Source organism: Capricornis sumatraensis, chromosome 20, assembly GCF_032405125.1.
Source record: "Capricornis sumatraensis isolate serow.1 chromosome 20, serow.2, whole genome shotgun sequence".
NCBI classification, from domain to species: domain Eukaryota; kingdom Metazoa; phylum Chordata; class Mammalia; order Artiodactyla; family Bovidae; genus Capricornis; species Capricornis sumatraensis.
The window spans coordinates 52,675,490-52,686,617 of record NC_091088.1 but is presented as its reverse complement, the minus strand read 5'-3'; the positions used below and the strand labels follow the sequence as shown (position 1 = coordinate 52,686,617).

The window sequence follows — 11,128 nt, the reverse complement described above, 5'->3', positions numbered from 1 at the left end:
TACTTTGAAATGGTTTAAATGGTGAATTTTTTCTTGTCTGAATTTTATCTTAATTAAAAAAAAAGTTTTACATAGAGTGAGTCTTTGGAAAAAAATTTAAACAAGTCTTTATTTTTTGAAGATATAAAGATGACAAAATATCCTGGAATAGGATTTGCTTGTAAACTATTTCAGGGTGGAAGAGAGGAAACAAAATTCATCATGACTTGATTACTGAAGCTAGGTGATGGGGACATGAGTATTTGTTACTGTTCTATTTCTGTATTTGTTTGAAATTTTCTAAGCCCAGTCTTTTAAAAGTTTTAAAATACCCATCAATTCTATTCTTAAGTATATACCCAGGAGGAATTAAAGTTTACGACCACACAATGATATGTACCCAAATGCTCACAGCAGCTTTATTCATAACAATCAAAACCTGGAAAACCTAGAAATAGTCCAAATGTAAATGTCCATCAATAGGTGAATAGACAAACTGGTTCATTCATATAATGGAATACTACTCGGTAATAATATAAATGAACTTCTAAATACATGCAACAACATGGATGCAAACACTGAGTGAATCAAGTCCTATATGAAAGATTACATATTGTGTACTTTCAATTATATGATATTCTAGAACTTCCAAAATCAATCTATAGTTTTAGAAGTCAGGTTAGTGATTCCCTTTGTGGCGCAGTGAGTGGAAAGGAGCACACAAAGATCTTCTGGGAGGGCTGGAAGTGTTCTTTCAATATTTCTCCGTCTAAGTGCTGTTGATGTATCTCCTCTTTTATATATGAGAGCATGCTCAGTCACTCAGTCGAGTCCAACTTTAGCGAGTCGTAGCCCGCCAGGCTCCTCTGTCCATAGGATTGTCTAGGCAAGAATACTGGAGTGGGTTGCCATTGCCTACTCCAGGGGATCTTCCCAACCCAGGGAATGAACCCGAGTCTTCTGTGTCTCCTGCACTGGCAGGCAGATTCTTTACCACTGAGCCACCTGGGAAGCCCCTTCTTTTCAGTATAAATACTAACAACCATACATCATTAAGCCTGATCCATGTTGTGCACCTCAGCACTTATGCCCTGGCATTGGCCCTGCCCATGGAAGACACCTACACGTGCAGAGCCCAATCCTGGAAGCCTCTCCCGTCAGTGCACCTTCTGGTGCATCTTCAGGTGGACTCTCTGACTGAAGCCCTTCCCACATATAGCACAGGGGTAGGGCTTCTCCCCTGTGTGCACCCTCTGGTGCCTCTTGAGGGCTGAGTGATGCCTGAAGTCCCTGCCACAAGCCGCACATCTGTAGGGCCGCTCACCCGTGTGGACTCTCCGGTGGATACCCAGGTCCTTGCTCCAGCTGAAGCATTTCCCACAGGCCTCGCACCGGAATGGCCTCTCTCCCGTGTGAACACGCTGGTGCAGGTAGAGGTTGGCTCTCTGGCTGAAGCCCCGGCCACATGTGTCGCACAGATAGGCCTTGTCTCCTGCATGGCCCTGCTGGTGTCGAGCCAGTGCAGAGCGCGAGGTGAAGCGCCTGTCACATACCTCACAGGCGTGGGGCTTCCTTCCTGTGTGGACACTCTGGTGGATCTGCAGGGCTGCCCTGCGGCTGAAGTCCTTTCCACACTCACGGCAGCTGAAGGGTTTCTCACCTGTGTGGATGCGCTGGTGGATGGAGAGGTTGGAGCTGCGGCTGAAGTCCTTCCCACACACACTGCATCTATAGGGCTTCTCACCTGTGTGCACTCGCCGATGGATGGACAAGTTTGAGCTCCGGCTGAAGTCCTTCCCACATTCCTCACACGTGTGAGGTTTCTTTCCCATGTGCTCCTTCTTGTGCCTTCTCAGAGCAGATCCTGAGTGGAAGACTCCAGAATATTCCATACATCGGTAGGGCTCATCTCCTGGGAGGAGCACAGGAAGGTTAAGGTTCGCTGTCCTTTCACTGAAGGCTTTTCCACACCCGGCATATGGAGAAGGCTTCTCTCCAATATGGGTATGCTGGTGAATTAGAAGGTTTCTGAGCTGGCTGAAGTCTTGGCCATGCTGGGGACAGTTATAGAGTTTTTCTCCTGGAGATACTGGCCAAGACAGGATCCCATCATTCTCATCCCTGACTCCTGGGACAAAGGAAATTAGATGATGAAAGTGAGCAGCGGGGGCTTCCCTGGTGGTCCAGTGGTTAAGAATTAACCCTGCAGTGCAGGGGACATGGGTTTGATCCCTGGTCTGGGAAGATCCCATGTGCTGCAGAACAACTAAGCCCTTGCACCACAACTACTGAGCCCATACTCGAGAGCTGGCAAGCTGCAACTACTGGCTTGCATGCCTAGAGCCTGGGCTCTGCAACAAGAGAAGCAACTGCAGTGAGAAGCTTGTACACCACTACTAGAGAGTAGTCCTCACCTGCCACAACTAGAGAAAGCCAGTGTATAGCAACAAAGATCTCACACAGCCAATAAATAGATAACAAATAAAATATATATATTAAGGGAAAAAAAAAAGAAAGTGAGCAGTCGTTTTGTCTAAGGCTGCACGGTGGTCCTGAATACTCAGGCAGTAGTGGTCGGGCAAAGAAACTTCACTGAATAAAGAAGTGCTGCTGCTGGTCTCTGTTTTTCTTACTTTACATCTTCCATTTCTGCTTCAAAGGTATGGGGAAGATCATTGAGAACCTTTTCCTTAGTAGTTGATGTTCAGTCACTAAGTTGGGTCCAGCTCTTTGTGACCCCATGACTGGCAGTATGCCAGGCTTCCCTGTCCTTCCACCATCTCCCACAGTTTGCTCAAGGTCATGTACATTGAGCCATCCAACCATTTCATCCTCTATCACCCCCTTCTCCTCTTGCCCTCGATCTTCCCCAGCCTCAGGGGCTTTTCTAATGAGTCAGCTCTTCGCATCAGGTGGCCAAAGTATTGGTGCTTCAGCTTCACCATCATCCTTCCCATGAATATTCAGGGTTGATTTCCTTTAGAACTGATTGATCTCCTTGCTGTCCAAGGGACTTTCAAGAGTCTTCTCCAGCACAACTTGAAAGCATCAGTTTTTCAGCGCTCGGCCTTCTTAACCGTCCAACTCTCACATCCATACATGACTACTGGAAAAATCATAGCTTTGACTGTAGGGACCTTTGTCAGCAAAGTGATATCTTTGCTTTTTAATACACTGTCTAGGTTTGTCAGAGCTTTTCCTTAGTTAAGGAAACTTAATGTTACTAGAAACACCAAGTCAAATTCCATGAGCTACAAAGGGGTTAATGCTGTCAACGCACAGTTATCAAAAAGTTAAAAATAGAACTTTCATACAAATATGGAGTGAACATCTGTCAAAAGTATTTGTTGTTAATATATTTATTTATTTGCATCAGGTCTTAGTTATGGCATGTGAACTCCTAGTTGTGGCATGTGGGATCCAGTTCCCCAACCAGGGACTAAACCTGGGCACCCCCTGCATTGAGAGCACAAAGTCTTAGCCACTGGACCACCAGGGAAGTCTCTGTCAAAAGTTATAATGAGGAACCAATAAGATGGTAAGTTTGGTTCCAAAGGCATTTTGGAGTTTAGGCATTTAATGCTTAAAATATATATATATATATTTTTTACCTCCAATCAAGTAAATATTTAATATTTTCAATTAAATTATTGGCATAAAGAGTCAAATAATACATATTTTTAAAGTTACTACCCACCCCTTTGTGGATTCATAGGATTATTAATGGCATTTTCTCCTGGCTGACTGGTACTCACCTGAATAAGAGCTTCTTGGTATTGTTTCTTCCATCCATACAACATCTTCTTGTTCAAAATGGAAAATCATTTCTGGTTCAGATAGCAGATGCCCTGCTTGAGAGAAAAGACATGGTGATTAGGGCAATGTGGTATGGACAAGGACCCTCCCACAAGTCAAATCTTATCTTCTGGTATTCGTAAAAGGTGAACACAACATTGGGAAAGGTGAATAAAACCGTTAGGCATCAAAACCACATTTTATATTTATGTATATTATAAATATATATACATACACACATATATATATACACACATATACATACACACACACACACACACACACACACACAGAGGTATGCAAACTCAGTGGCTCAGTCATGGCCAACTCTTTGTGACCTCATGGACTGTAACCCACCAGGCTCCTCTCTCCGTGGGATTTTCCCAGGGAGAATACTGGAGCGGGGTGCCATGCCCTTCTCCGGGGATCTTCCTGACCCAGGGATCAAACCTGAGTCTCTTGTGGCTCCTGCACTGGCTGGCAGATTCTTTATCACTGAGCCACCTGGAAATCCCATATATATATATATACACACACACACACACATCATATATAAATATATATACACAAAAACACACAAATAAACAAATAAATATATATTTTGCTTCTCAAAACAAAAAATTGTTCTAGGAGTTCCAGGGAACTTCAGTGAAGAGGCCTATTTGTAATTTGTGTGTGTGCTAACTTGCTTCGGTTGTGTTCAACTCTTTGCGACCCTATGGAACCATAGCCCATCAAGCTCCTCTGTCCATGGGATTATGCCCTCCTCCAGGAGATCTTCCTGACCCAGAGATCGAACCTGCATCTCTTACATCTCCTGCACTGGCAGGTGGGTTCTTTACCACTAGCGCCACGTGGAAAGCCCTATTAGCAATATACAACAGTAATAATTCTCAATGGGTTGAACACACAGTAATGATTCTGTGCCCAAATTCGATATCCAGGTATCAAACCCAGGTCTCCTGCACTGCAGGCAGATTCTTTACCATCTGAGCTACCAGAAGCCCTGTCTTATCTCTTTAGTCTCCTTTAATTTGGATAGGAACTGGCCTCTCTCGCCTTCATCTCAGGTATCTTTATGCTTTCTCAAATCTGATACCCACTACCATAAGGGATCAGGAATATGTGGACCGCTAAATGCAAATCCCCTCAGGATTTATTCCATACAACTGAACCAGCAGGAGACCAGGTGGGTCCTGGAAGATGTGATTCTCACCCAAGGAGATGAGATTCCCAAAGTTCTCCAACATCACTTCTCGGTACAGGTGCCTCTGAGAAGGGTCCAGATGCTCCCACTCCTCCTCGGTAAAGTCAACAGCCACATCCTTGAATGTCACTAGCTCCTAAAAGAACAAACATGGTTATCCTCAGGTATACCTATCCCCACAGAGGAATGCAGCTGACGAGCACCAATGAATTCCGACATCTATATGTGGTCCTGGCACTCTCCAGGATCCTGAATCAGACTCACTTAGGTACACAACCATGTATCTCTGTATTATGTAGAATAGGGGGCCCCAACCTCTGAGATCTAATGCCTGATTATCTGAGGTGGAGCTGATGTAATAATAATAGAAATAAAGTACAGTAAATGTAATGTTGCTTGAACCATCTTAAAATCATCCCCCACCCTCACCCCATACCGGTCCATGGAAAAACTGTCTTCCATGAAATGGGTCTCTGGTGCCAAAAAGATTGGGGACTGCTTATATAGAACATGGAAAAGATATAAGAGGCAGATTTAACAAAAAGAAAAAACAAAACTCTTCAGCCCTTAAAGTTTCTCTGGTAAGAAGAGTCAATTTCAACCAGAGTACATGAAAGGCTATATAATTCCAGAGGTGCTATCCACACAACAAATCTCAATTTTGAGATTTACTCAGGGAAGGGTCCGGAGAAAGAATCTAGGGTAGATTGGGGCCATGAGGGCAGGTACCCTGGAGAAAGCCAGGTACTAGCCTTGTGGGATGGTTAAAATGTGAATAGAGGAAAGTGGGGAATTCCAGCTGGCAAGAAAAAGGAGTGGACAGTCGTGTGAGAAGGAGCAAGTCAAAGATCTAAAATAAGGACTCTGGTTAATGAGAAATGTTATCTAGGAAAACTCCCTTTGATGATTATATACTGACAACATTTATTTTGGACTCCAAATCCCTACTCACACATCCACAGTAGAAAGATATACAAACTCTTGGTACAGTCGCATGAAGGATTAATATTCAGTAGCAGTTCCCAAAGTGTGGTTCAGGGACCCATGAGGATCGCCAAGCTCCTATCAGCGGTGTCTGTACAGTTAATATTATTTTCAATAATAATTCTAAGATATTATTGGGCTTATCCACTATCATTCTCTTACAGTTAAAGAGCAGAATTTTTCAGAGGCTACATGATGTACAGTCTTGCAACAAAGAAACTGAGGAAGCAGATATAAGATTACCGCTGTTTTCTATTAAAGCAGACATTAAAGACGTTAGCAAAAATATAAAACATTTCCATTCTTTAAATTTTTTTTTTGTTTGGAAAATAAGGTGTTTTTTTAATGTGATATTAACTATAATGGATTAATTTTTGAATGGATTAATAAATACTTTAAAGTTTTGTTAGTTTGAACTTCTGATCTGGTAATATTGATAACCCACATAACAAAAGCCACTTCCCAAAGTGTTAAGGGGTCCTGATACAAAAAAGCTTTGGAAATTACTGCTCTACAAGAAATGAAAATAAACTATATATACATGAAATAACACAGATCAATCTCACAACAAATATTGAGAAAAGACAGGCACAGAAGAGTACTGTATGTATCCAGCTTCTATTTAAAAAATTCAAAATCATACTACCGTATGAAAAGTCAGAATAGTGGCTATCATTATGGGAAGCAGGGGTTTTTCTTCTAGGGAGGGGTGTGTTCAGAGCATAAAATGAAGACACAGAATGGCTATGAGGGGAAATCAAGGATGGTGCAAGGATCAGACAACAGAAGGGTATCATACTGCAGCAGCCTGGTCTCTGGTCCATTTTTGGCCTAAATGTTAAGCCTGCCAAATAAAGAATAAGGAAAAGAGGATTTGCAAAGGGCTATTAACTCATGAGGTGGGGATGATGGGAGCACACAGGGGCAAGCAGAGTGTCAAGCCAGACTATATGGTCCTTTGAGCAAAGCTGAAGCACTAAAAAACAGGTGATTCTGGGTAAAAAATCCAGAAATCCTTCTTTGAACCACCTTCTTCTTCTCTGAAATAGTTATCTCCTGTATACCATACAGATATATATATATATATATATATATATTTTTTTTTTTTTTTGGAGAGGTGAGTTGTTTTTTATGTTGTTTCTGTTCACAAATTGTTTCTCATTTAGGTTAAATACCCAGTAAACCAACATGAACCCTAAGTATACCAGTTGATGAGTTTTGAAAAGAGAATACCCCTGTGTAACTCACATACTAATCATGACATAGATTTATTTCCATCACTCCAGAAAGTTCCCTTGTGTTGTTTGCTCCTAGTTGATTCCCTGCCCTGACTCCCTGCTCTCAACAACCAATGATCTGCTGTCACTATAGATTAATCCAGCCTGTTCTAGAATTTCATATAAATGGAACTGATATCGACCACGATTCTTGGCCTTTCCCAATCAACAGAAAATGACAAGAAGTTAGACAAGAAGTTCAAGCAAGGCCTTATTGGGTTCCTGGTAGCAGCAGAGGAGAATAAAAGCAAGTAAAGCCTTCCCTTGCTCGCTCACTGGCTCCCTCCCTGAGCTGGTTCCTTATGCAGGATGAGAGTAGGGGTGTGTCCAGTGGTTGGGCAGGAGGAATGACTTAGGTGTTCCGTCTACCCCTTTGTTGATGCTGTGTGCAAGGGGCATGTGTAAGACCTGCTTTTGCTCCCAACACTCTCGTTTTGCTCCAAGCTCTTCAGGGCTAGCAGTTGGGGTTTTTTGCCCTTTTTGATCTTTTGTCCAGAATTTGCCCCAACTGTGTATGCACAGTTACTGCAGTTATTTTTAGTCTCATATTTTCTTAGCATTTTGTTGCTCAAGGAGACATCTGTCCAGGTGTAAGCCTTGTGGAGCACTGGAGCAAAGGGCCCCAGGTCCCACCCTGTCTCAGAAGCACACAGCACATATCTGGCTTATCTTTTACCTGACATTTTATCTGGCATATCTTTCATATCTGGCTTCTCTTTCTCAGCCTAATGCTTTTGATATTTATTCAAGTTGTTACATGTATCAGCTTTTTTTTTTTTTTTTTTTCCAACTGAGTAGTTCTTAATTATATGGATTAAGACATTTTGTTTATCTACTTATCAGTTGACGGTCATTTCTGGTTTGGGGCTATTATAAACAAAGTTGCTAATAGTCATATACAGTTTTTTAAAAATATATTTTTATTTATTTTTGGCTGTGCTGGGTCTTCATTGTTGCATGTAGGCTCTTGTCTAGTTGCAGTGCGCAGACTTCTCATTGTGGAGGCTTCTCTTGTTGCAGAGCACAGGCTCTAGGGCTCATGGGCTTGAGTAGGTGCAATAGTTGCAGTTCCCAGGCTCTAGAGCACAAGCTCAACAGTTGTGGCGTACAGCCTTGGTTGCTCCACGGCACGTAGGATTTTCCCAGACAAGGAGTTGAAGCTGTGTCTCCTGCATTGGCAGGCAGATTCTTTACCACTGAGCCACCAGGGAAGCCCCTAGTCACATACAGATTTTTGTGTGGACATATATTTTCATTTCCTCTGGGTAAATACCATGGGATTTCTGGGTCAATGCTAAGTGTGTGCTTAATTATATAAGAAACTCTAAAACTGTTTTCCAAAGTATATTATACTATTTTACACTCCTACCTGCAAAGCTCAGACATTTTGAGAAACTGGAGTAACATATGTCTAGCTCAGAGCCAGCACAATATATGTGTTGTATTGCTCTCCTCCCCTAACACTCCCAAAATGAGGTATGTGGGTGATATTTTCAGGGAGAGAAGGCAGACTCTAATTTACCTGTAATCTGGGCATTTCCTCCTCTTCCTGAACAAGGACAGAGTCTTCAGAAGGCAGTGCTGGGTAAAAAGAAAAAAGCTGTGAAAAATGAACTTGGCTCACTGAAATAGACCAGTATCTTAGTTACCAAGAAGGGAGAAGGGGGCATGTTATATTCAGTTGGTAACACTGGTTCTTGTTTACCATTACCTGACACACCCTCCCCTAGAAAGAGTTTTCCTCTTTGTACTTTCACAGATAGCCTTTCGACCCTGACACTTTCTCCCCAGCCCCTCAAACACTCACTGAATACCTACTATGTGCTTCAGCAGTGATTTAACTCTCACCTTTCTCCTTAGTCTCTGAGGTCATTCCAGCTTCAACGTGGTCCCACATCCTGCCCGCCCTGTTAGGAAGGGAATCCCCGCAGCCCAGTGGCTCTGCTGGTGGAATCTCTCTTCAGCCTCTCCAAGCTCCACCTGGAACATCCAGACCGAGTTTCAGGAGGTGTTGTCTCCACGAAAGATGGAACTCCTGCATGTGGGGGGCCTCCTGCGGCCTTCATGCTCAGGTAGCTGTTTTGTTCCTGTAGGCAGGAGAGGAGATGTCCCAGCAGCCCAGACTTCAGGCTAGGGCCTGGACATCTCTATTTAAGTGAGGATGCTGTTAATGAACTAAAGTATAGTTAAGGTGATAAACATTTACTAAGCATCCACTGTGTACAAGGCATGCCCCTACTTTGCAGGGGTACCTGGCTCTGACTTTCCTAGGACTGTAGCTTCACAGGTTGATCCAGTCACATGGCAGCAAATGCTGCCACCTCCGTGAAGATTTCCTGAAAACTTCCCACTGTGGGATGCATGCGTGCATGCTCAGTCACTAAGTCATGTCCAACTCTTTGTGTCACTGTGGACTGCAGCCCACCAGATTCTTCTGTCCATGAAATTCTCCAGGCAATAATACTGGAGTGGTTGCCATTTTCTCCCTCAGGGGATCTTTCTGACCCAAGGATCAAACTAGTGTCTCCTGCATCTCCTGCATTAGGGATGGATTCTTTACCGCTGCACCACCTGGGAAGCCCCACTTTGGGATGTTAGTTGCTCAGTTGTGTCTGACTTCTCAAAACCCCATGGACTGTAGTCCACCAGACTCCTCTGTCCATGGGAATTCCCAGATAAAAATACTGGAGTGGGTTGCCCTTTCCTTCTCAGAGGATCTTCCCAACCCAGGGATAGAACCAGGGTTTCCTGCACTGCAGGCAGATTCTTTACCATGTGAGCCACCAGAGAAGCCTTTTGGGATACAAATCTATAATTCTCAAAAGGCAAACTTGTGAAATTCTTGAATTTCTCTCTTTTTTTTTTGTTATCAGATCAATAAATGTTTCAAAATCTGAAAACCTTCTCGTTAGAGAAGCTGTGGGAAAATGATCAGTCTTTTATGCTGTTAGAATGTAAGTAGGTACAGTCTTCTGGAGAAGAGCAATTTGACTGTGTCCATCAAATGGAGGGGGGCAGGTAGGGTCAGGAAGCACGGTTATGAAAGTGAACAAGGAAACTTAAGGAGGTGATAAGATATATTGGTCATCTTGACTGAGATGATGGTTTCATGAGTGTATTGAAATGTCAAAATATATAAAATTGAACACTTTAAATACATGTAGTTTATCATGTGTCTGCACTCAGAAGGGCTTTGCAGAGATGTAGCCAGGCCTGTGACTCACATGTCACGTGTAATACCAAACTCGCAACTGGGATACCTCCACCTTTTACACCTGGAACCGTAACTTCCACTAAGACAAGAAAGGACATACAACTCCCCTTTGGCCCTCACTGGTCAAGAGTGTGGAGAATTCTCTTTTGCAGATAACTGGGGAGGTGATTGAGGGCTTCCCCAATGACTCAGTGGGTAAAGAATCTGCCTGCAATGCAGGAGACACAGGAGATGCAGATTTGATCCTTGGGTTGAGACGATCTCCTGGAGGAGAGCATGGGCAGAGCATTTCCAGTGTTTTTGCCTGAAGAATCCCCTAGACTGAGGAGCCCAGTAGGCTACAGTCCATAGGGCCACAAAAAGTCGGACACAACTGATCAACTAAGCATGCACACACATGGAAGTGACCATAGGTGTGACCTTCCTGGCTTCACTACCCCAGAGGCAAGTACCCAGGGGAACGTCATTTAACTCCAAAGCATCTGGGAGCTTAGAGAAGCTGCTGACCACTTTGAGCTCAGGAGTTTCTCAGATGCAAAGTGGCAGCAAGCCTTTGGCAATCCACAGAGGGTCTGGCTGGAGAAGAGCCCATCCTGGTGTCCAAGACAATCTGCCCATCCCTCTGATAACAGATCCCTAGGCTCACTTATAGAAAAAGCCCACTGAGGGACT

The 11,128-nt window shown here is 43.4% G+C and overlaps 1 protein-coding gene across 1 annotated transcript; it reads right to left on the bottom strand.

Annotated features, from left to right (window-relative positions):
* Positions 1 to 1,136: 1,136 nt before the first annotated feature.
* Positions 1,137 to 9,139, bottom strand: LOC138095973 (zinc finger protein 568-like). The gene is made up of 5 exons (XM_068991973.1): positions 9,091 to 9,139; positions 8,765 to 8,823; positions 4,991 to 5,117; positions 3,735 to 3,830; positions 1,137 to 2,107 (listed from the first exon to the last, which is right to left on the bottom strand). Exons 1-5 carry the CDS (start codon positions 9,137 to 9,139, stop codon positions 1,137 to 1,139), a joined length of 1,302 nt encoding a protein of 433 aa, XP_068848074.1.
* Between the last annotated feature and the right edge of the window lie 1,989 nt (positions 9,140 to 11,128).

Bases quoted from the DNA above. Each gene is read 5' to 3' on its own strand.
- LOC138095973 (XM_068991973.1), bottom strand. From the start codon at position 9,139: ATGTGGGACCACGTTGAAGCTGGAATGACCTCAGAGACTAAGGAGAAA. The intron at 5,118-8,764 runs GTAAATTAGAGT...TTGTTCTTTTAG, and splicing joins AGGAAATGCCCAGATTACAG to GAGCTAGTGACATTCAAGGA. The intron at 2,108-3,734 runs GTGAGTACCAGT...CCTTTGTCCCAG, and splicing joins ACCAAGAAGCTCTTATTCAG to GAGTCAGGGATGAGAATGAT.